The 26,681-nt window shown below is 43.0% G+C and overlaps 1 protein-coding gene across 3 annotated transcripts in view; it reads right to left on the reverse strand.

The window, feature by feature from the left end:
* PTPRG (protein tyrosine phosphatase receptor type G) overlaps positions 1-26,681 on the reverse strand; it is a 689,740-nt gene that overhangs the window by 132,853 nt on the left and 530,206 nt on the right. For all 3 annotated transcript variants that reach the window (XM_078076474.1, XM_078076466.1, XM_078076463.1), the window contains exon 7: positions 8,552-8,709. In XM_078076474.1, the coding sequence (XP_077932600.1) occupies positions 8,552-8,709 (158 nt within the window). The remainder of the gene's footprint in view (positions 1-8,551; positions 8,710-26,681) is intronic.

The following is a 26,681-nucleotide window of genomic DNA, read 5'->3' on the forward strand; positions in this document are numbered from 1 at the left end:
TAACAGCAGAAAAATTAAGAAAACTGGACTGTTTACTCTGCCAAATGTGACCCACTCAGATGAAGATAATTGGAGGTATTGAAAAAATCCAATCTCCTCAACCTGGCAATGTGTACTCACTTGATAGGACAACCCAACTCGGAACTGAACACATCCATACATGAAAGAAGGTTTCAGAGTTTCCTTACAGAAAATAACTTCTTAAAATTACATGGAAGGAATTAACAAAGACTCTCTGGAGACCATCTAGGGAAAGACCAACCAAAGTGATTACAGGGACAGAGGCTAAATCCCATGTGGAAAGGTGAAGGGAAGTGGGAAGTGTTTAGCCTGAAGAAAAGGCAAGTTAGGAGTAATGTGATTAAAGGCCCTTGTATGTGGAAGATGCTGACCAGTCTCCATGTCCAGAGAAGGCCAAAAGGAGGAAATTGGTTTAAATTAAAGCCTTAGAGACGTGAGTTGAATAGAAAGAATTCCTCAACTTTCAGGGTGATTTTTTTTTTTTTTTAAGCGGCCAGACTGCTATACATAGCAAGTTAGACCGGAAATTTTCTGAAAGAGAAGCCATCTGTCCTGAAATAGTTTAATCTCTGAGATGCCAGAAAAGGATGGCCTTGGAGACTGTCTCGGCAATCCGACTCTAAGGTTTGTTTATTCTCTAGAAGACTTGCTTCTTTCACAGCTAGCATTTAGTTCTCCTAAAAAGTTTATTTCTGATGCCTCAGGAAAGAATTAGTCATATAACTGTAAAAAGAGGCAGGTTCTGAATTTAACACAAAAATGCTTTTGCTTAAATTGCTCTTACAGCTTAATGACATGCTATGGCTTAAAAGCTCGGCTGCTTCCTTGTCATTAACTCAACTTGCCCAGAGATTTCCAAGGAAGGATGTGACGGTTTTCAGAGTGAACTGATGACCTGGACGATATTATATTGTCAACTGGATCATAGCTTCGCTTGACAGTCATACAAAAGAGGAAAAGGAGGTCAAGCTTAGCAGACTCATCAAATGTCCTTCGGTATGTTGGCAGCATTCACGAAAACCCTGTCATTCCTCTAAGTTGAATGAAAATTGCCAGTGGTCTGTCTCGTTGGTGCCTGGCATGTTTGGCCATTGGGTGGAAACCACCACGATGCCTGGATTGGCAAAGGGAGTCTATGTTTTCACTTTGGCAGGTGAACAGTGATACTCTGGGTGAGAAACCCACTGATAAATCATTACATAGCTACTTCCTGTTGTCCTTGACCCTCACCCTTGCCTTGTAACCACACTCGATAAAGGTGAACCCGACCACCACCCAGACCTCTACTTTTTGATTCCAAGGGACTCCATTTATAAAGACTACAATGAGAAGGTGCCCCCTAGAGTTGTGCCGGATGGCAGCGCTCTGCAGCCACAGGACAAACTGTCAGCTCTTCTAGATCTGCTTAACAGCCACACAGTGATTTTCTTAAAATGTACATGAGATGCCATCACGCCTCTGTTCAAAAACTTTCAAGGACTTCCAATTCTAATGGTGGGGCCCTAAGGATCTGGCCTGTGCCTAATTCTCCAAACTCAGAACTCTTACTCTTGGTAGCTGGGTTCAAAACATTGTTTTCAATCCCCACTTGCTAAATGTGTGACCTCGGTCAAAGTATCTGATGTTTCTGTGCTTCGGTTTTCTTACTTGTACAATAGAGATAACATTAATACCTATCCCATGTGGTTCTTGCTACTATTAAATGAGTTATTATATATAATGTGTTTGGAATAATTCTGGGCACACAGTAGATACTCACTAAGTATTATTAACATTACTATTATTATTCTTATTTTATGAGGAGTGTGGTAACTATGATTTTATTATAAACCTCCAACAACTGTAAGATGCTCTATCTGCTTCTCCTTCCTGTCTTCCTTGGAATGTATATTTATCAAACGCATTCTGTGACAGGTACTTTGTTATGGAATTCACAAACATTACTTTGGTTTCTAACTTGTTTTAGTTTAAAATAATAACATTAAAGTAACATTGTTAACACTGTTAGTATATCATTAACACTAACAGCTAATATTCACTGAGTGTTTATTACGTATAAGGCATTGTGATCGGAGTGTTATGTGCTTTCCTTTTACTCCCTTACTTCCTCATAGAAGTCTCATAAAGTTGATGGTATTATGATATCATTATCATTATTTGTGACTGATGAGGAAACTGGGCATAGAGACTTTACAGCACCTGCCTAAGATCACAAAGCAAACAAGAGTTGAAGTGACTGGGGTGCCTGGTTGAGCGTCCTACTCTTGGTTTCGGCTCAGGTCGTGATCTTGGGGTCGTGGAATCGAGCCCCCCCAACAGGCTCCAAGCTCAGCTCAGAGTCTTTTTGGAATTCTCTCTCTGCCCCTCCCCCCTGCTCATGTGCACTCACCCCCCCAACCCATCCCGCCCTCCCCTCTCTCCCCCCCGTTGAAGTGAGGATTAGAAACCTAGGTCTGTATGACTCTGTCATGCTCGCAGCCACTGCATGTCACATGCCTAACAGGCCTGCAGCATTATTCACGGAAAGAGTAACATTGCAGTGGAGTTACTGAATGTGATAATAGAAGTCCCCAAAGAGTTCCTTCTAGCTGACCCTGAAAGATCACTTAGGCAGGGCACCCACCACTGACAACATAAATCTATTTGCACTTTTCTGCACTCTGGACAGAAACAGCTTATGGCTCAACACAGAAGGAACTGGGAACCAGGAACAAGATGGCGGGCACAAGGAGGAAAAGCTATGCACCACATAAAACCCACACTTATTCACCTATTCTTTTCCAGAGGTAAGTAATAAACACACTTGGATTTATCTGGACTTTAACATAACTAATGAAGTCTTTATCATTTTTTTTTTTTAAAGATTTTATTTATTTATTTGAGAGAGAGAATGAGAGAGAGAGAGAGAGCATGAGAGGGGGAGGGTCAGAGGGAGAAGCAGACTCCCTGCCAAGCAGGGAGCCCGATGTGGGACTCGATCCTGGGACTCCAGGATCATGACCTGAGCCGAAGGCAGTCGCTTAACCAACTGAGCCACCCAGGCGCCCCTGAAGTCTTTATCATTTAGTAAAAATAAATGAAAGTTTTTATTTCTATAATGTAAAATTGACTTTTTAACTTTTGAAGTGAACAAGTAAAACATTTCTTTCTTTTATCCCTGCTTGGGGAGTTGTAATTGCATTTTAACTGGTGCTGTTTCTTTTTTTTTTTTTTTTTTATTTATTTATTTGAGAGAGAGAGAATGAGAGAGAGAGAGCATGAGAAGGAGGAGGGTCAGAGGGAGAAGCAGACTCCCCGCCGAGCAGGGAGCCCGATGTGGGACTCGATCCCGGGACTCCAGGATCATGACCTGAGCCGAAGGCAGTCGCTTAACCAACTGAGCCACCCAGGCGTCCCATTAACTGGTGCTGTTTCAAGAACAATTTTAACCTTGAATTGCAAATGTCTTGGCTGGAACTGTATATAAATCATTTCAACTTAGTTTTTATTATAAAAATATTACAGAGAATAATTAGTTTTTAATCTGTCGGTTCAAATCAAAGGAAAGTTGAAATCTATTCATGCTGTTCGTGTGCAGTAAGAGCTCTCGTCCATGAGATGTGGAAGGGACCATCATGGCTGAAGGGGAAAAATGAGAGAAAATCAAAAGTAATATAATTATGAACCATTAAAAGGCTGATGTGCACAATATGTTATAGGATGGGCATATAATGGCCTTAAAACAAAACCAGAGTTCATTATAAACATAATAATAAACGCTGGGGTAAGCATTAAGAACTGAAATGTCACACCCAAGGTCACGGAGACACTTCGACTTCACCACACATTTGAGGGGTGACAGGGCAGGCCCTGTTGTGTTGCCTCCTTATTAAACAAAAGTGGATGGAATATTAAATTCCCAACAGCTCAGAGCATCCAAAGTTTACTTACTGAACCACGGATGTAAAAATAAAATCCAAGAAGAGCTAGCTAACTGCAAGGACATGTCCCTCCTGCAGCAATAGATAGTTCTGCATGAAGACAATTATAGAAAGGCCTTCTACAAAAAGAAACGAATTTAACCATAATTACCACCAAAGAAAGCTATCTGTTGGGATTAATAATGACACCTTCACCCCACCATTTAAAAAAACCCTCTCTATTCACATGCACTGGGCATTATGTGGTGTTGGAATCGGAACGTTCTGAATTATGTGATTCATTAGGTGTTGTGGCCTTGAGATAAATGTGAGGGCTACAACAGCCAGGAGCCAAATGTAGCTATTCCACTAGAAATGTGGTGAGCTCCCTGTGTTGAAATGATAATAATTTTGATATATTGGGTTGAATCAAATATAATATTAAAGTGACTTTCACCTGTTTCTCTTTACATTTTTTAATGTGGCTACTAGGAAATCACGTATGTGACTTGTTTTATTTCTACTGGACAGTGCTGCCTTCGAGCCTTGGTGATCATTTAGTAACAGCAACAAAAAACCCCACCTAATATGTCCTGTGCATGCCCCGTGGTGCCAGGCACTAATCCAGGCATGCCACACATGTTCCATCATTTAATCTTTATAATGACTCCGTGAAGTGGTGTATTCTTATCATCCCCATTTTACAGAAGAAAGCTGAGGCACAGAGTACGCAGTGGAGTAGCTCAATTATTTGGCTGAAAAAATGGAGCCAAGAATGAAACCCGGGCAGTCTGGCTCCGAATAGAACACGGTCTTAATTCAAAAGAGTTTCTCTGCTCTTTATGATAGAGATAACACTGGTTTAAAAAAAAAAAAGTATTGCAAATAAACCTTTCCTAACCACTCCAGCTTATTGTTAGAAAAAAAAATTAAATATCCAAAAGCAAACAAACTAGACATCTTCATATTTATTTATTGCTGTTTTGATAGCGCCTCCAAGAAGCACTTAAACAAAATTCATGCTAGGAAAAATTACAGGCAGTCTCATATTTTAAACTACAGGAAGCAAACAGTCCTGGAAAGGGAAGGTTGGGATAGTTTCCAATGGCCAACGCACCATCATTTCAGAGTCACTGTTCTAGAATAAAACACATCCCCATATACCGGACTCAAATGATCACGTTCTCTGATTGATCATGAACACAACAAAGGCACCATCTCAATGTGCTAGTCTTGCTCCTTTGACCTTGTAAACTAGCACTGACAGTGCCACCATTTTGTTTGGATGATAAAGTCACGACACGACGCGTGCCTACTGTTTACAGGAGATGTTCAGCGGAACCAACCCCCTAAGCCATGCTGACTGCTGGCCAGCCAAGCGAACACGTGATTCCATCAGCAGCACCGTATCTGGATCTAGCTTATCACACGGACCAGAGTCAGAGCTCACTGGCTACAGGGCTGGCTTGAATGTCCAAGGAGACTCATAAAAGAGGCAAAATAAGTAGTTGTTCATATCTGGAAGGCTTCAAAGAAATCCCCATCATACAAGTCATCATACAAGTGCTACCCACTGCATTTTATGGCGGACACATTCTCATTTTCACTGCTTACAGGCACCCACACGGTGTAAGGGGGAAGAGACAGAGGAAACAGTCTTTGGAGAAAGAGAAGGATGAGGAACTAGGAATGTTTTCTTTCTGACAGCAGCAGACGAGGGATTCTGTCTACTTGCTTTTCCGCATTGGCTGTCTGCCTTTCTGAAATGAACATTCTGTGCTAACTTCCGAAAGAATGTTGGCAGGGTCAGGGTGGGCAGGTCTGAAGTGATAAGACTTGGATGGCTAATGTTTCCCTACTGAGCGCTGCCACCACTGTGACCTCCATGAGGCGTGCCAGCAAGGATCCCGTTTGGCCACATGAAAATGAGCTGTTTCTCCTCCCTTGTGGGGGGGGGGCAGGTAGGTGAGGCGGTGTCTGATAAAAGTATTGTCTAAGGATGGTTTATAGTAAAGAAACTGGGAAGCCAATATGATTAATTGATTTCTTCACTATTTCCTTGAAACAAAACTACCTAGAGACAAGTCATATATTGCAAGTCACAGAGAAAAAATCTTCCACTACTTCTTCTGAGTCTTTGAACGGCAGGGAGTGAAGGGTAAACTGATGTTAACTAGGCTTTTCTAAGACGCCCAGTTACCACATGTCAAAATGCTTCTAACTGACAAACACTTGACAAGACATCCAAGCCTACAACTCTGCCTTTTGTTTGGAACCACAAAAATATTTGAAATTCTAATAAAACCCAGTACTACACAATTATTACTCTTTGCCTCTCCGCTTCACAGAGTGTCCTACAAAAAAAGTGGCCAGACTTGTTATTTCTTAGCCTCATTATCTCAAGCCTTTATATCTTTGAAGACAAAAGCATCTATCTTAATGGACAAAAAGCATCTCTTTTCAAAGTCCCCTGCCCCAACCCTGGGGATATAAATATTTGGACTGCAATTTTACTTTATTCTAATAAAACAATGCTGGCTTCACCATTAGGAAGAAAACTCGTTTCCTATTTCATTATCTTCTTAAAGCTAGCAGATCCTGTTCAGCAACCAAATTGCTCGTACTTCTTTTGTCATCAGAGAAGAATTAAAGGAAAAAAAAATTTTTCTCAAAGTAAAACGTCTGCCAACAGCAGTGAAGCCAAGTCTGTCTGGCCTGACTTTGTTAGTGGGACAATATGTCTCTCCTGCACATAGCTCCTTCTAAACAACCTGCCCCATTTACTCCCAGAGCGGCAACACTGGATGTTTTAGGAAGCTCCCTGGTCCCTCTGCTGATCTGAGGATGGACACGTGACCCACGGCCAGCCAAGCTGTTGGCTGACCAGCATCTATTCAAATCTATCTTCTTGAATAACTGAAATAGGACCCTCACTATTGTCAGTTGGTAGCTGGCCCTTGGGTTGAAAGGTCAATTGGCACTGGAGCAACCATATTCGGCCAGGTAACCAAAACAAAACAAGGAGTAAGAAGGGATGAAAATTCTGTAGAAGTACAGAATCACAGAATCACAGAATCACAGAGCAGTGGCAGAAACTCCAAGATTTAAGAGCCTGTGTGGCCCCTGAGAGACAGAGAGTGCTTCGCTTCCTAGTTACAGTCCTGGTTATGACGGCTCCATCTCAGGATGCCTCGACCACTAGTTCCTTAAAATGCTCCCTTACCTGAGCTACCTTATGTGGGTTTCTGTTTCTTAACTCCAAAACAGACCTGACCGGGACACCATCCAACCCTATTTCCCCCACTCCCTATTCTGTACTCTCTGCCTTTACCAGGAAAATCTTTGGACTATTCCCCGTCGCAGCCGGATCCATAATCTTGTTCCCCGTGTCTTCAGTTACATCACCGATACTATCACATAATTCTAGAACTTCTCCTGGCCCACTACAACGTCCCTTATTCCTACCTGTCCCACACTCTGGGAAGGCATTTCCATGAGCAGCTCTGGTAAGAACCTTCCATTTTTAGACAGTCCTGCTTAATGGCTCAAATCCCGTTTCTTAGAATCCTACCCATTATTGCTGGCTCTATTTTCTGAAACTATGGAGAAGAAACATACTCTTCTTCTACTTCAGTGCATGCTGCATTACGATGACTAATATATCCCCTCTAGGAATTTTCGCCTTCCATCTATTATCCCTCATGAGGTGATTTCAAGGCTCCCCACCCCTTCCCACCCCCACCCTCCCGGTGGCTCCTCTTCCTTTGACACAGCCCCCAACCCCATCTCCATTTCACCAATTTCTAAACCCACCCTCCTAGGAAATCAGCCCCAGCCACAGTCAGAGAGAAGGAGTTCAGTGTAATGGTCAGCAACATGGGTTTTGGAATCAGACAAACCTGGGCACGGTTTCTGGCCTCAACAGTCATTAGCCATGAATTCTTGGGCATGTTACCCAATCTCTCCAGGCATGACATCCTTATGTGCACCATTCTGGTGCAATAGCCATCTCTCCATGCTGTTTGGCCATGAAACTGGCCATATATAAAGTGCTTAGCACACAGAAAGAGCTCAATCAATGGTACTTACTCTTTCATTTCATCGTGTATACAAATCTCTCCCTTTTCTGAGCTTCGGGTAGGTTTAGGGGTTCAGAGCATGATCTTTGGGATCAGACACTAGGGCTTAGTAACCAGTTGTGTGGCCTTGGGCAAGTTAGTTCACTTCTGTATCTCTTCTCTATAAAAGGGGGGTACAAAGAGGACTGTTGTTCCTGAGGATTAAATGGGTGAACACATATATAGAGCTCAGCAGAGTTTCTGGCACAAGCTGTCATCATCATAGAGAACAGCTATTCTCTCCTCAAGATCGAATACTTACCTAATACCTGATCTCATACCAGCAATTCTCCTCAGCCAGTTAATTTGCAGCTGAGAAACCCATGTTTTATATTTTTTAATTCTTGGGTTCAAAAACGTGTGTTGGAAAGAAAAAAGGAATCAATGGGGAGCAGAGGATCAAAACATAAAAAATAAAAAAACATCTTTACTGGTGTGTTGTAGCCATGTTAAATGGTTAAGTCAATGCAAAACAAGTGAACACAGAGGTCCCATGTGGGGCTGAATATCTACCTGATGGTAAGAGATGGGGACAGGCTTCCGGAAGACGATCCACTCCACAATTTCGCTACACGGCGGGGTGGTCAGAGAACCCGTGTACCGGTAATAGCTCCCCAGGGACGCAGGCAGGAGATCCCGGAGGACAAAAGGATCCAGAAAGGTCTCCTTCTCTGTGTGGAGGAAGAAGGAAAAGAAAGGCACAATGATGATAAGTCATATTATGCTGTAGACATACAGTTAAAACCCCCGGCATGCTGGTGCCACATCACAAGCCTTCTGTTTGTTTACATCCTGAGAAGCACTAGCATTTGGTGGTGGGAGGACCACAGCAAACAAAGCAGTGTTTCCCAGGGTGCGTTTGGAGGCACCATGGTGCACTGTATTTCATGAAAAATGAAAAATGGGTTCCATGAAGAGCGCCTCTGGGCAACCTGCCGTCCCCTCCTTCTCCCTGCCCAGAGAACAGACAAAACACTACCATAGTCAAGTCTCTGAGAAGTCCTGCAGAAAAAAAAATGGACCTGATTTTATGTAACCTACCCTTTCCCAATCTTGCTTCACCACCGAACTCTTCCCCATCCGCTACTTAGGAACCAACAATCAGTGGCATAAACGCTGGGACACGCACGGGAGATGCAGCGTGAAAAGAAAACCGTCAGCCAACGGTAAAGTTCAATTCTGACATCGGTTCCATCTGACCATAGTCTCACCCAGCACCTCTCCAAATCAAAGTGAAACCTAACCAACCTACAGCCCTGAGCTTATAAAATGGGGGCCGGGAAAATAGGCTTCTTTTTACAAAATCAGAGGGGTCTTTCCTTAAGTAGAAGGAATGATATTTCAACCGAGACCTAAAAATGATACCTGACAATAACTCTATGAGAAAAACAAGGTGTGGAAGGGGTTAGTGTCTGCCCAAGGTCACACAGCTCCTAAGTTTCAAAGCTGGGATAGGAACCCAGGCCCTCTGACCCCAGAGCCTGCACAGCTCTGACTCAGCTAATGAAGAAGCTGAAGTTAACTTCAGTGAATATTGAAGGGTGGGGGCAAAAGAGGAGAAGAGCATTTGGGGCTGCAGGAACAGCATGTGCAAATGTCCTGAGGCAGGAAGAAACAGTGCAACAGAGTTTAGGGCACTGTATTATAGTTCTCCCAATCAGGCTCAGTAGATCATCCAGGTTCTTTCCCAAATCAGAGAAGGCTCTACTCTCTCTCTGGGTCTCCAAAGGTCTAGCCCTGAATTTAAGTCTGGGATTCCTTTCTTATCCCTTTTCGGGATGTAATAAGACTATTATAGTCCTGCTAATGGTTTGCCTTAGCTCCCTAATGGCCTCTACCATGGGCCCAAGGACATCCTTGGGGGGACCTCAGGGCTCCAGGTTACTTCCTGGACACATCTGTGCCACAGGAGTAGTCCTTCTGGGTTCACACCCCTCCTTCCTCTTCTTTCATGCCAGTACAGGTCTTTGGGCAAATGTGTATCCATGGACTTGAGAGATCTCTGTAACTGGGGGATATGCAAAAGCCCCAACAGAAATCAACTCTTTTAAAATAATTAAAACGGCAATTTTCTTTTGGTAAAGATTAATTGAATAAAACTTAACATTTATTTAGCTTTATTATTATATGCCAGACACAATTCTAAGGGTTTACATGTTGCAAACATTTAAGCAGTACTTACTGTATGTGCCAGGCCTTGTTCTTAGAGCTTTATAAAGATTAATTTATTTAATTCTTAAAATAGCCCCATGAAGTCATCCTATTATCATCACCAATTTACAGAGTTCGAATGCACAACCAGGTAGCTGAGTGTAGAATCCAGGCTTTCATTATTCTTAAGCCATCACTATATGCTTTCAATTTACAATACTTTGGAGTGTGTACTTTTAATACTCCAATTTCACAGATGTGGAAATCAAGGCACAGAGAATTTAAATGACTAAGCCGAAGATCACTACGGATTGGGGAAAGAGAAGCAGTTATTCATGAGGCTCAGAAACCTTGCCTGATTCTCATACAGGTTTTCAATTCTGTATTTTTAAGGAAAAATTAAATATTAACTCATAAATGCCAAAGTCTTCAAATTATAGGGTTCTATAACCAAAATGACAAAAGCAGGTTCTGTTTGAATAAAAGGCCGGAAATCACCGAATTGCCCCTCCGCCCACTGGCAAGTGTGGGTTTTAATTTAAACCTGGTTACCAGCAACCTAATGATGGGGTAAATCTCTGCAAGCGTGTTTGGCTGCGACTGGGTTGGCTGGGAGCAGGAGAAATTCTGGCCTTTGCTTGCTGCTTCTGTACTTCCTGAGCTATGTAAACAGCCAACACAAGGCCCCAAGCAATAGAGGGAGCATAGGGCCTGGCATCACAAACCACAAAATCACCATCTTCATTTTTCCCACACATTGTAGGTGAACTTGGCATCGCACCGCAGCATGCGAATCTGCCTTAGGATCAAGGGCTTCAGGCTGAATGACCAGAAAAGCTGTAGAGTTTTCCCATAGGAGCCTGACCCAATATTAGGGCTGTAGTTAAGCGTGCTGTAGGCAGACAGGTAGTGACAAGATAGCGCCCGGAAGCCTGCAGTGATGAAGCCCCCACCCAGAGCATCCACTGCAGGAAGAGGCCGCGGCTTTAAGGAACATACAAAGATAAAGCAGAAACACCTGCCCCATCCATCTGAGGTGACTGGATCTCACCAGGGCACTTGCTTTCAGCAGGAGCGGGAGTCTCCTGTAAGTTCTTGTACGGGCTTATGAATTTGGCAGGGACTGATGGAAACTGCAGGCATGACCATTGCTACAAAGGCAGAAGGGCCTTTTTTTGTCCTTGACCAACCCAAGGGCTTCAGAGGCAGGTTCTGGCTTTAAGTGATTAGCAGGTGCAATCAGATGAGTGGCGGGGGCGGGGGGGTGGTGGTAGACATGGGGGAAGGGGACAGAGAAGGAGGCTTTGCTGCTTGTTGACCCTGCCACAGTCACTGCCATTGGGTTAGGATTCGGAGACCTGGAAGGGGCTTAGACCACCCTCGTTCAGTGGCTTTGGGAGCCAAGGAACCCTTTACTTAAACAAAATCTTACACAGAAGGCAGCCAACTGTAACAGCTCGAATGCAGCTCCACCATGGTTAAAGCTGAGCTGGGAACATAGGGACACTTTGGAAACTACCAATTTAGTCCAGTTCTTTAATTTTACTGCTGGGAAAATGGAAGACTCGAGGGGAGGTCAAAAACTTGAGAACAGGGGTGCCTGGGTGGCTCAGTCATTGGGCGTCTGTCTTCAGCTCAGGTCATGGTCCCAGGGTCCTGGGATCGAGCCCCGCATCGGGCTCCCTGCTCCGTGGGAAGCCTGCTTCTCCCTCTCCCACTCCCCCTGCTTGTGTTCCCTCTCTCGCTGTGTCTCTCTCTGTCAAATAAATAAATAAAAGTCTTTATAAAAAAAAAACAAAAAACTTGAGCACACAGAAACTCAGATAAGATCCCTTCTTCAAAGAATCTACTTAGGATCTGGAACGGTAAGCCCACGAGCAGAAAGTGTCACCTAAGAGCAGGAGCTGAAAACTGAAATCCAACCACTGTCTTCATCAGCACCTCACTTCTCCATCCCTACACAGAAGTTGGGCAAGAGAGCAGATTCTCAAGCCCCAGGGTCCAAATCCCAATTCCTCCACCTGTAAGCTCTGGGATCTTAGTTACTGAAGCTTCCTAGGCTGTTGAGAGCTTAAAGCTTCCTAGGCTGTTGAGAGTAAGCATCTCATAAATGATAGATATTATTCTTATTCTAATTCTTATGACTCATATTATTATCATTATTATTATTTTTCTGAACTACCAAGGTCTAGCCGCCTACACCTTATGCTTCCTTAAATGCCTGCACATGTGTCTTTTTTTTTTAAACTCTAATTACTAGTGCCTTAAAAGTGCATCATGTCTGACATATTCTCCATCAACCTGAGCAATACAGGTTAGAATTTTCTTTGCCAAAGTTCTAGTAAGAGCTTTGGAACCAACTGTTATTTAACAGCTGTGTGACTTTAGGGAAAGGTCTTAAGCTCTCTGAGCTACTTCCCTTATCTGTAAAGTGGGAATTCATAGAGTATTTACCCCTCAGGAAGTCTGTGAAAATTAAGCAAGCTCATAAATATAAGGGGCTTACCAGAGTGCCTTGGGAGCCCTGATTTATCAAGGCAAGCACTTGGCTGAGAGCAGACCAGCTCATTTTGTGTTTGAAGCCAGGGATTGGCAAATGTTTTCTGTAAAGTGCCAGATAGTAAATATTTTAGGTTTCACAGGCCAAGAGGCAAAATCAAAGATGTTATAGGAGTACTTATATTAACAAACACATTTCCACAACCTTATTAACAATATTCAAAATGCTAATAACAACGGAGGACAATTTAAAATATATACATCTACTATGAGAAGAATAAGAATTCTTTTGGGGGGATAACATTTCACTTAATTAGAGTTAGAATATAAAAACCATTCTTAGGTCAAGTGTCATACAACAAGAGTCAGTGAAATGGATTTAGCCAACAGGCTGCATTTTCCCCTACCCTCTTTTTTTTTTTTTTTTTAAGATTTATTTATTTATTTTAGAAAGAGAGCATGAGCAAGCGGTGGGGAGGGGTAGAGGCAGAGAGAGAATCTTGAAGCAGACCCCGCTGAGGTGGGCTCCATCCCAGGACCCTGAGATTATGACCTGAGCTGAAATCATGAGTCGGCCATTTAACCAACTGAGCCACCCAGGCGCCCCTTCCCTGCTGTTTTTTAAAGCAACTGTTTGCAGGGGCGGGGTGGGGGGGTGCTGCCAGTGTTGAAAAAGTCACCATGAGGTTCTCCTGGGTGGCTCAGTCGGTTAAGCGTCTGCCTTTGGCTCAGGTCATGATCTCAGCAGGGTCCTGGGATCGAGCTGCATCAGGCTCCCTGTTCAGTGGGGAGCCTGCTTCTCCCTCTCTGCTGCTCCCCCTGCTTGTGCACTCCCTGACAAATAAATAAAATCTTAAAAACAAAACAAACAAATTTGGGGGCTCCTGGGTGGCTCAGTTGGTTAAATGTCTGCCCTCAGCTCAGGTCATGATCCTAGGATCCTGGGATCCTGGGATCAAGCCCAGGATCAGGTTCCCTGCTCAGCAGGGAGCCTGCTTCTTCCTCTCCCTCTGCCACTCCCCCTGCTTATGGGCTCTGCTCCCTCTCTCAAGTAAATAATTAAAAAATCTAAAAAAAAAAAAAGTCACCATGATAGCCAGAGCTAGAATTGGGGTGTGTGGGGGGGTAACTTTACATGTTCTGATGCCTCCACGGCACTGATGATCATTTCTTTTGTGAACATACATTACAGAATTAACTCCTGAGTTGTTTTCTTTCCTCCTTGAGTTTTCTAGTTCAAGACGAACATCAATTTTTACTCAACTTTCTGAAAATTCCATTTCCTGCTCAGGCCCATAGGCAGTGTTCCACTAACAAATGGGGTGCTCGCAATGCTTAGTTGTAAATTAGAAATAATTTTGGAGACGGTAGCCTTCTACTTTTAGCACTGGCCACAAAGCCCACATAAGCCACAGGGCGCTCAAGCGGCTGGACCCAAGACGAGGGCTTCCTGAGTACAGCCACCGCAAAGAAGGAAGAATGCACTTTCCTGGTGAGAATGCAAACTCTTCCACTAAGAAAATCTTAATAAATGTAGGTATTATAAAGCAGAGAGAGGTGCTAGAGCCAGGCCCCTGGGATTTGAATCCTAACTGGTCTACTTAAAGGTCTCACCTAAGATTAAGTTGTTTAACCTCTCCTTTAACTGTATCCTTGTCTGCAAAATGGGATTATAATAGTGTCAAGCTCCTAAGCAAGTCAGATGAATAAATGAGTATTAAGTGAGTTAATGTGAGTTAAGAGCTCAGGAGAGTGTCTGGCACAGGATAAGTACATACAAGTGCTCGTTAAATGGCTCTTGTTCGAAAAGGGCAGTTTGACTCCAAACCCATCCCGATCAGGGCATGCTGCCTCCAACCTTTACCCAAATTAGTAATTTGAATTCAAAACATTCCTATCCCAGCCACTTACCTAGTTGAGAAAAATATTTGAAACACTCTATTTATACCACCATTCATTCCATTAAACCATAATAAGCAGGTTCTGTGCATTACTAGATAAAAGAATTGAAAGGGAATGAATCTCATATTCCACTTTCAAGGATCCCAGTGCTGTATGCAGACAATATTATATTTTAATAATTAATTGTTCATCAAAGAAAAAGATGAAGAACAGGGATGCTAAATTCAAAGTTATTCAAATTGCAAAAATGAATAATGTATGACTTTTATATTAAATACACACTGTATTAAGTAGTCTACATTTCACCCAACTCTGTCTTTCATTTTTAAGCATTTTGCACGACAATATGAATAATCAGTTAGGGGAGGTTTATTTAGAAAAAGAAATACCTTATTTGAATGCAAACAGTACATCTGAAGATGATTAAATTTTTCTTATCAATTAGGAAATTTTGTATGAGGGCTTTAAAGTCATGGTCAACCATTAAACCCAGCATGGCCCAGTTATCCTTGCAGTTTCCTTTCAACATTAAATTATATCTGGCTCGATTCTGTTCAATTCCTTATTTCTGATAGCAGTGCCAGGAGGCAATCTTTAATTAAAGAAAATTTGAAAGATTCAAACATGTATAATTGGATTAAAAATGTGATCATTAAAACATTAGATGATAATCATCTGATTGATTGCATTTTTCAGTGTGTTAATAACCTAATATTTTCAATGCTTTGGTTATATAGAAAGAAAGAAAGTCCTTTATAAGATACAATGAACAATCAAAATATAGATGAGACCTATGCAGTAACCAGGAATCGTGGAATTATATTGAAAACACACATAAGCACACATACCCCAATGAACAAAGTATTACATTGGAAGGTATATGGGGCAGAATATGGTGGCCCCCACGGGAAGAACATCTGTGCCACCCCCCAAAAAAGCAGTAAACCAATTTTAGGGAAGTGGGTAAGATAAACTAATAGAAGAAAGCCCAAGCTTCTCTTTTTAGCCCAGTGATTATTTAGTTTCTTCAGGATTTCCCAAAACTTTATAAGGAAAAGCTATTATGTTTTCCTTAAAAACTTAAAAGCACTGGGGCAGGACTGGTTTTCTGCTTTGTGTTGGGGAGGGTAGGGAGAGAGTAACATTGGAAAAAACTGGGTCATATGTCACTCTATATGGGGGAAGAAGATTCCTAACAGCACTGCTCAAAGTTAATGTTCATGCACATCACCTGGGGAGCTTGTTAAAATGTAGATTCCGATCCAGTAAGTCTGGGATGGGGCTGAGAGTCTGCATTTTTATGCTGAGCATATTACAGTAGCCAGATTCTGTGAGGACTGTGTAAATAGGCCCCCACACTGTCTGCAGCCTCATCCACTGCTACTTTCTGACTCTTAGGTATAGGCACACTGGTCTCTTTGCTGTCCCATGATCACATTACCCCAGGGCCTTTGCACTGGCTCTTCGCTCTGCCTGAAACATTTCTTCACTGCTCTATTCATGGCTGGTTTTAGACCAAATGCCTTTCAGTTGCTAACAAGTTAGTCATATTTGAATGACACATTTCTCAATGAGGTCTCCTCTGACTACTATTCTGAAAACAGCAATTTTAAGAGCAGGCTCATTGAGAAGGAAGCATCTGATTAAAAACCCGAAGGCAGAAGTGAGCCATGCAGCAACCTCGAGAGAACATTCCAGGCAGAGAGAAAAGCTAGTGCAAAGGGATTCTGCCTGGTGTGTGTGGCTGGAGTAAAGTGAGCAAGAGGGAAGATAGAAGGAAAAGTACAAGAGCCCAAAATTTGACGGGCTCTAGAAGGAAAAAAAAAATCAGCTGCTGGTTAAAGTACAATCTGGAATTTGGCTAAAAATTGTGAAGATGCCAAAACACAGAACATAGAGTCAGCAGCTCGGAGTTAAGTCTGGATCACCCATGAATGGGCCGTATGATCTGGGAGGAGATTTGGGTGTGACGAGCTCATGACTAAAGGGCCTGCTGACCACAGAAACAGAAAATGGAAGTCATGATGGAAATAGAGAGCCTGAGGGCCAGAATCCAGGGAATTCAGGAGCATGGCTTCTAGAAGCCATCGCGAGGGTCAGAAAGCATTAGATTATAATTAAGATGGTGACAGAAGCCTCCCAGAAGGAGCCAAGGACTTAATTTTATGATCTAAATACAAGCAGTGAGGGGCACCTGAGTGGCTCAGTCAGTTTAGTATATGACTCTTGATTGCAGCTCAGGTCATGATCTCAGGGTTGTGAGGTCGAGCCCCACATCAGGCTCTGCACAGGGCATGGAGCCTGCTTAAGATTCTCTCTCCCCTGTCCTTCTACCTGTCACCCCTTCCCCCGTGCTCATGCTGTCTCTCTCTAAAAATACATACATACATACATACAAGCAATGATACCTGCTCTATATAACTGGATGTTGGCTGTCAGGAAGGAATAGGAAAGATGTACCAAGGGAATTGGGCCTGGCCCATTTTCAAGGTGTAGGTATTTACAAGGCTTCATGATAGATGATTTTAAGCAACAAGCCTAAGGTTACAATGAGGGGATCCTGGGAAAAGTCCCCCAAGAATCACAAAGCACTGCAGGGTTCCAAAGAGTTACAGAGGACATTGGTTCTATTTCATTTTACAAACGAGGAAAATGAAGTCCAAAGAGGAAAAGTGACTGGATCAGGGTCACACAGTAAGGTGGGAGTGAATCTCAGTCTCAGATGTCCAGCCAGCACTGGGCTCTTTCTGCCACCCCATTCTGGGTCCCAGGGTTCCAAGTGCCTCACTTCCCTGATGTAGACACGAGGAGGTGAGAAAATCTCATGGAAGACTAAGAATTCTTCCAGCTTAACAAACATAAATCTAGCCCTGACACTGCCCAGCTCAAACCTTCCACTGGCTTCCACTTCTTTTAGAATAAAACCCAAACTCCTCACGATGGCCCTGGGGCCCTACACGATCTGTCTACCTCTGCAGCCCTTCACTTCTGCTCTCAACCTTGCTGGTCACCCACCTGTCTCCTCACCTTGCTATTCCCTCTGCTTAGAATGCACCTCCCCATCACCACTCCATACGGGGGATTCCTTTTCACCCTTGGGGACTCAGCTCAAATGTCATCTCCTGAGAGCCCACCCCGAACACCCCATCTTGTATGTTCCTGCTGCCATTAACTCTATCACACCTAGTTCATTTCCTTCCAAATGTGTGTTTACTCGTTTACTGTCTGTCTCCCTCAAGAGCCTGATTTTGCACAAGGGCAAAGACCTTGCCTTTCTCATTCACCCCATACACCCAGCAACTAAAACACTGCCTGGAACATAGTAGGTTCCTAATAGTTATGTGAAAAGAGAATGAAGGAACAAACAAGCATGGTAGTTGGGGTATTTTAAATAACCAATAAATCCTAGATATTGTATTTCTTCCATATCTAAGTCACTAACGACTATGAATAAGATGCATCATTATTTCAAATGCCACTACTAAAGGCAACATGTTGCCAATTAGACAATGACATGATATCAAATGTAAGATGCATCCCGACTTTAGAGTTGTTAAACTGTGAAGAAATGAAAAAACCCACAACTATGTGTGATGAGGGATATTAACTGGACTTGTTGTGGTGATCATTTCACAATATATACATATATCATACTATCATGTTGTATACCTGAAAATAATATAATGTCTTGTCATAAACATACGACCAAAAAAATATATGAAGAAATGAGAGTCACAGAATTGATGACATTAGGATATTGACATGACGTTTTCAACAAGATTCACATTAAAGGACCCCATCTTTTTACCAGGTCACATTTATGGTTTGTGAGCACTGGGCCAAGCACGGCTGTAGGTTTTCTCAAAATGAGGCCTCACAACTTTGTGTAGTAGGTATGGACATCCTGATGAGGGGCTGATACCTTGCTCACGGTCAAGACTGCATAGAGCTCAGTCTCATTATAGGCTGTGTAACTGGTTGAGAGTGGTCTCTCTTTAGCAGGCTGGAGGCTCCGTTACAGCAAGACCATAGCTCCTGACTATACCCCCAGGACAAAACACAGTGCCTTCAAGAGTAGGTCCTTCATACCTGGCTGAAAAAAATGGATCAAACTAAGTCACCAAGTAACTCTACGTCAAAAGTGGCCCAGGGGCCAAATCTAGCCTAGTAGCTATTTTTGTAAATGAAGTTTTTTTGAAACACAGCCATGGCTATTTGTATACAAATTATCTATGCCTGCTTCCAGGTTACAACTGCACAGTTGAGTGGCTATAGCAGAGAATTTATGGCCAGCCATGCCTAAAACATTTGTTATTGATCCCTTTACAGAGAAAGCTTGCTGCCCCTGTTCCTATATGAGAAGTAGGACATTTAAAAGGGATGGCAACAAGCAATCCCATTCGAGAATGAATGGGGCAAACTACATGGGAATGTAGAGGTGTGGACCTTATTTCTGCTTTTGAAACATTCTCCACCAGTGGGCAGAGAATTAAATTCTTACCCTTTGGCTTTTCCAACAGGCACAGTCCAGAGAAAATTCTAGAGGCCCATACTATGACATGAATAGCTAGTGTTATTCCAGGTTCTGAGCAAAGGCTGCTTGATCAGAAGACGGCCTACCGGATTAAACAGATTCTTGTACTCAAGCACCCAGAGAGGCGCTCCAAGGTCATGAAACAGCCATCCACCCTGGTTCAAGGACATTTAGGCTTCTCAAGTTTACTGGTCTTTTCAGTTGGTGGAATGTGGCATTTTGATTTAAGGGTTGACATTTGAATGAAACATATGTTGTCATTAATATTTCCAAAGAAACACAAAGAGCAGGGTCTTGTCAACAATTAAAGAAATGAACATGACACTTACATTATACAGATTCATATAGTGACAAAAACCCAGTGTTGTCACTGAGAGTCCCACTGCTGCCTCTCTCCATACAGGGTGGCCATGACTGACAGGCATGCACAGTCTTTTAGCCTCCTTCTGATGCTCGGTCAATGACCTATTTCACAGAGGAGAAACTGAGGCTCGCAAGAATGAGATGGTTCTGACAACAATCAGGAAGTTAGTCAATGGAGACAGAAACTGGCCCAGCAGAGCTGGCAAGAGAATGGATTTCAGAATCTAATACAACTGGGTTCAAATTATTGTCCCACTCCACGAGCTGAGACAAATTAGCCAATCTCTCTGAATCTCCGAATACCCCTCTGTAACACGGGATTAAGAATATCTACCTCACTGTGCTACTGGCTAGGATTAATGAAGATTATACATACAGAACATCGGGCAAGGCTAGGTCCACAGCCGGGCATTAACAGAGGAGAGGCTACTGCTTCTTCCTTTCCCACACTTTCTGATTCCTTGCCCCTGACCCTCTTGCCTGATCTCAAAGGGACTGACTACTCCAAATCATTTGGGGACCACTGTCTTCCTCATTTCATTTTATTTTGTGTGACTCAACTAACTCAAGCAACACACATCCTATTTCAATACCCAGATAGTGATGGCGGCAACACTCGGGGGTCTACAGTCACTTCCTGACACCCAGAGGCACGTCAACAAGTAACAACAGTAATGGGGGTGGTGGCGGTGAAGGTGGCTGTTGCTGAGTGCTGACCGTGTGCGAGGCACAAGTAGATACGAGAAGTCACTGCCTCCTGGGGACAAACCAATAAGGCTGGCATTACTATGTCCTCAGGGAAAACTGAGCCACAAAAAGCTAAAGCGATTTGTGCATGCTGTACGACTAGTCCAAAGCGGAACTGGTACTCACCCCCAGAGCCTGTGCCCTGGGCCACGACACCCCAGCGCCTCTCCCACACCAAGGTGACATGGCTATAGCCAGGTGAGAAAATCACACAAAGTAGCCCCAGGTACTCTAGCGAGCACCTTGCGGTAGATGACAGGAGACACAGTTTAATCTCTCTCTTGGCTCTCCACATCCCATGGAAATAACCAGGAAAAGGGCATTTCCTTGGCCTCCCGTGATCCTATTCAAATGATCAAATACTGACAAAGAAGGCTGGCCAAATGACAACTAGCCTCAAATTCAAATCCGACCTAAAGGGAATCACTTTTGAAGTCTTTTTCTGCCTTGACATTATTGTTCACAACACTATGGGTGATAAAATAGGAGCTGCACAGCATCCCATTTCCTGGCTTTGGCTAAGAAAAGAAACGCAAATGGCTCACATCTATGGTGGTGGTTCTGACACACTGAGGTCCAGGAAACTGTGGAAATGGCCTAAGTGTGCCTGCTTCTCAAAGATTTTGAGATCAAAAGTGTTCCGATAAGCATCTGCCCTTCCTGGATCCATAACAGATGTGAGCCAATTAGCCAAGACCAGGGTACTGCATATTTATAGCACACACTTCAGGAAAGTTCCATGTAATTAAATGCCGGAGACATAAACTTCAAACGGGAAATTGTGTCGTGTGTTAAGATGTTCAAAACTATCCGTGGGCTGCTCAATAATATAACATCGGGCTTCCCATTCAAAAGGGAGAAAATAATTTGATTTCTTTCTCTGAGGTAAAAATTAAAACACAGCCCTCATTAATTCAGGTGAAACACATTCGGACTGGCTGGTGATCTGAGCAAGATCAACTGAAGCCCATCTCCGTAAAGTCTATCAAATGGTAGGTAAGTAATGGCCCGAGTAGGTATTTGCATTATCCCGACATGAACCAGCCCCTGGGAGAAGCCAACTCTATTAGGAGAGCTGCTGGAATTGCTACCGCTTACGTAAGGCAGGGTTGATAAACGTTTTCTGTAAAGGGCCAGAGAGTAAGTGTTTAAGGCTCTGCAGGCCAGAGAGTATCTCTGTTGCAGCTACTCACCTCTGCTGTGGTGGTGCAGAAGCAGTCATGGACAATACGTCAGAAAACGAGTGTGGCTGTGTTCCAATAAAACTTTATTTACAAAAGTGGGCAGCAGGCCAGATTTGGCTCACAGATTGTACTTGCTCGCCGCCGATTTACAGGAGAGTGGACACATGCCAGGCGCCCTTCCTTCTCGGTTCTTTCCCTATCCTAATACATTTAGCATTAATACCTCTGGGGCAGGTACTTTCCTTATCCCCATTTTACAAGGTGGAACCCCAGGGACAGACAGTTGCAGCAATTTGTGCAGGATCACACGGCTCCCAGGCTGGAGAGTCAGGATTCAAAATCAAGACAGCTGGAACTCTGAAGCACTGTTCCAGAATCCTTCCAGAATCCAATGTTCCTAAGAGTCATATTATCAGGGAAAAATAACAAATTCCATTTCTTTAAACATATTCTGTAACACAGACTTTTCAAAAAACTCATTCCAAAGTTCTAATTGCTTATTCATATGAACACATGAGATTACTTTGCAGGTGAAGAATATTAGTCTTTTTAATCTTCAGCAACAGGAATGGGAAGGCCAAAAAAAGGGGGGGGGGATTCTCATGATATTAAAATTTCCCTAAAGGCAGGGAAAAGCTTGTTCATCATTTAACCCTCAACACCTTGACTATCACTTATTAGGCCCTCCATGGATGGGACAATGGTTAGACTCTATGATTAAAGAAGCTTCAAGTTCACTCAGTTCACGTATACAGAACAGGCAAGAACCCCTCAAACCATATCAATGCATCTCTGCCCCATATTCTTGCTGCTGGGTTGTCATGACACAGACTATTTCTGCCCAATACTTTAATTTCCCCCGAAAGTCCCTTTTTCTGGGATTTGTCCTTTTCTCCTAAAGTTCATGCAAGATGCTTTCTGGGAACTTGCGCCATTTAGCCTCAGACAGAGAGTTTATGTCCAGATCTCAGAGCCTGGGGATAATCACAATGATGCCAGAGTGATGAGGACAGACTACGGTCCTGTTAAGTATTTCTTCACTTGCCCCTTCCACAGTCAAGGTGACGAACCTCAATCAAGGCTGAAAGAGGCAGGTAGTGTGACCTTGGCAGAGAGCAGAGGGGGAGATGGTCCAGGAGTTATGAGAGCCAGTCTCAAGTCATGAAGACCTTGGTTCAAGCCACCCAGCCAAGGCTAGCTTTGCTTGCCCTTCTCTATCATGGGGGGCACGAGCGCTGCGTCTCAGAGGCTTTCTGGGGGATTCCATGGTGCCTGTCGGGCTAATGAGACCCTTGCCTGGTGCAGAGCCAGCGTGCACCAGCTCAGCAGCAGTGGGGAGCCTTTGTTTTTAGACCTGAGACCTGAGTCCCCATCCTCTTTGTTTCTGATTTCCTTTTTCTCAATTCCAAAAGGAGTTATCGGCTCTCAAAGTCATCTCGTAATGACAGAATCCCAAGGCAGCTACAGTTCTTTCTTTGGCCTGCAACCAATTTGTAGAGAATTGAACAGCCTGTCAGGGGTACTTATGGTGAAAGTTTTTTTTTAAAAAGTGCTGTCACTCCCCCTGTTTGCTTGCTGTAAAGCCCCTCAGACCTGATGTGTCCCAGAGGAAAGCACAGTCAGAATCTCTTACTTTCTAAAGCTAGTGACTGTCTTTGATTGTGAAATTTAACACACATGCAGCAAGGTGACCAAAACATAAATAGATAACACAAATATACTGTTGACAAATAATCCTAAAGTGAACCCTGGAGTGACGAGAACAGGAGAAGCCCTTGCTACCCTCCCTGAGCGGGAGCCTCATCACTTTCCCAACCTGCCTCAAGAAGTAACCACCATCCTCTTTTTAAAAGTAATCATGACTTTGCTTTTCCTTTAGGGTTACCACCTATACGTGCATCCTCTAAACAATACAGGCTGGGTTTCCTTAGGTTTTGAACTTTATGTTGATAAATACTCCATGCATTCTTCAGACTCTTGCTTCACTTTGTGGTTCTCAGATGTGCTTAGGTTTGTGGAGAGGCACAAGATTCCACCCCTTTCCATCGGGGTGAAATGTTCTCTTGTAGGACTGCATTGTGTTTATCTGGCTTGCCGACGACAGGCATGTGAGGCTTTTCTAGGTTTGGGCAGCTAGGGAAAACAACGCCACTGACATAATTGTACGCGTCTCATGGTACACTTTTATCTGCGTTCTCTGGGAGACATACACAGGAGCTGGTGTACTGAATCAACTTGGCTGGATACCACCAAACTGTTTCCAGAAAAGTGTGAGAGTTCCTGGCATTCTTAGCCTTGCCGACACTGGACTCTGTCAGGAATTTTAATATTTGACTATGTGGTACATGCTGCCAGATGTCTGAGCTTTGTGAATGTATTATCTTTGAGAAGTCAATGTGTAGTATACATGGGCTATTCTTTCATTTACAAACAGTCAAAAGCACAAATCTAAGGGGACAGTGTGGTGAATTTTTATATTATTACCTATCTCATCATCTTCCTGATCAAGATATATAATATTTTTATCATCCAAGGAAATTTCCTCATGTTTCTTCTCCTTTACTATACTCCTCCACCTTAGTATTCTGGCTTTTATCACCAAAGATTAGTTTTGTCTGTTCTTGAACTTGACAGAAATGGAACCATACAGTATGTGCTCTTCTGTTTTCATGTAAATCAAGTAGCTCATTATTTTTCATTGCTGCATAATATTCCACTGTCTGGTCATTCTACAGTTTGCATATCTAGGCTCCCACTGGTGGACATTTAGGCTGTTTCCACTTTGGGGCTAATATAAACAAAGCTCCCACGGACAAATCTTTCTGTGGACATTTCTCTTGGGTACATACCTACATGTGGACTTGCCAGCTCAGAGGATAAGGCAGAGATGGGACTCTGGCAGAAATGGCCACATGGCTTTCAGAAAGGCTGCACCATCTGCATCCCCACCATGGCTGTCCCGAAGTGCCAAGGGGGCCAGGCCCTGGGCTGTTTTCTTTTTAAATAGTGCATGTGGTGGGTGATGTATCAGCAGTTGTATAAGATAAAGCCTATCCACTGTTTTAGAAGAAATTCAGATCACTCCAGGTCTGGAGTCTCTTCTCTTTCACGTTATTCTTGATTATAGGAACCTCAATTCCAGCAAGTGGAATATGGAAAAAAAGAGCAGATGCAGACCCGTCAGCTCCTACCACCGCATGGGAATGCTTGGCCAGGTAGTCACGTATATTCGCAAATTTCCTTTATTTCTTCCCTTTCTGCCAAATGCCTGGATTGAACTCTAGCTCTTCTATGACTTTGTCCATAGATTTGGTGAGTTGATGAGTATCCCAGGGCAGGGGAGAAAATGGGTGTACAACATCCCAAAAATGAACCCAGTGAATAAACGAGTCAGTTGGGAAGCTATTCTGCAAAGAAAGTTTTGATCCTGACACAGTCCCAACTTTCATCACTGAAAAACTTGCAAGAACCTTGTTTTGTGACTTTCTTTAATTGAACGGTGCTTCTCAGGTGATCATTTATTTGTACTCTCACTGACAGCTTTCTTGGAAGAACCTGGGGAGGGAGAACAGGGGGATGAGCCATCTGGCTCTGGCCAGTGTCTGAGGCAATTTCTAACTGTCCCCCTCACATTTCCTCTCAAAGAGAAAGGTACTGTCCTGCTCACTAAGGTGGTACATTCAGTGGAAGATGATGGTGAGGGGGGTGATGGGAAAACACAGACAGAGAGTCAAAGCTCAACAACCAAGCAATCACTACTAGCAAGTTTCCTTGCAAAAATAAAAAAATGGTCTCTCTTAGATGATTGACAAGAGGGAGTGGTTAGGGTTTTGATGCATTTTCACAGTATTCTAAAATACATACACAAACAGCCTGCTCGATTTTCCTTCAGTGGATATTATAAAAAAAGAACGGAAAAGCAGGTAATCCAAAAATGTGAAAGGAAAAAAAAATACTTTTTAATTGACATAGGATATAATGTACATTTCTGAGCATTGGTCAATTGGGTAAAACTAGTTTTAAGGATGGTTGCGATTCTATACCAATTCACATACAAGTTGTTTTGTTTTTTTTTTCCTTAAATGGGTTTTTAAAAAAACAGAACTAGACAAAGTTTTTCAGAACCAATATTTCTACCAGGTGTGGCTTCTATTTATTTTATTTTATTATGTTATGTTAATCACCATACATTACATCATTAGTTTTTGATGTAGTGTTCCGTGATTCATTGTTTGCATATAACACCCAGTGATCCATTCAATACGTGCCCTCTTTAACACCCATCACCAGGCTAACCCATCCCCCCACATCCCTCCCCTCTAGAACCCTCAGTTTGTTTTTCAGAGTCCATAGTCTCTCATGGTTCATCTCCCCCTCCGATTACCCCCCCTTCATTTTTCCCTTCCTACTATCTTCTTTTTTTAAACATATAATGTATTATTTATTTCAGAAGTACAGGTCTGTGATTCACAATGCTCCCCAATGTCTATCACCCAGCCACCCCATCCCTCCCACCCCCTACCACTCCAGCAACCCTCAGTTTGTTTCCTGAGATTAAGAATTCCTCATATCAGTGAGATCATATGATACATGTCTTTCTCTGATTGACTTATTTTGCTCAGCATAATACCCTCCAGTTCCAGCCATGTCGTTACAAATGGCAAGATTTCATTCCTTTTGATGGCTGCATAATATTCATTGTATATATATACCACATCTTCTTCATCCATCTGTTGATGGACATCTTGGCCCTTTCCACAGTTTGGCTATTGTGGACATTGTTGCTATAAACATCAGGGTGCACGTACCCCCTCGGATCACTACATTTGTATCTTTGGGGTAAATACCCAGTAGTGCAATTGCTGGGTTGTATGGTAGCTCTATTTTCAACTTTTTGAGGAACCTCCATACTGTTTTCCAGAGTGGCTGCACCAGCTTGCACTCCAGGTGTGGCTTCTATTAAGCACCAGTTCCTGAATACAAAAAGCACTGTAGATGACTAAGTCAATGCTGTGACTAGGACTCACAGTTTCTCCCTAAATCTTTCCTCCCCAGTGAGTATTGGTGGGAGTGTGTAAATAAAACAGCTGATTAGATACATTTTAGTGCCTCCATCTATTGCTCAATGGATAGATGGGACCAGAATCAATGGCAAATCACATCTCTCCATTCTATTTATATTGCTTCATGGCTCTCGAGTTTGTAAAAATCACAATTTACATAGGAACATGAACACATAAGAAACAACACTTTATGTTTGCCA

This window comes from Halichoerus grypus, chromosome 1, assembly GCF_964656455.1.
Source record: "Halichoerus grypus chromosome 1, mHalGry1.hap1.1, whole genome shotgun sequence".
Classification (NCBI taxonomy): domain Eukaryota; kingdom Metazoa; phylum Chordata; class Mammalia; order Carnivora; family Phocidae; genus Halichoerus; species Halichoerus grypus.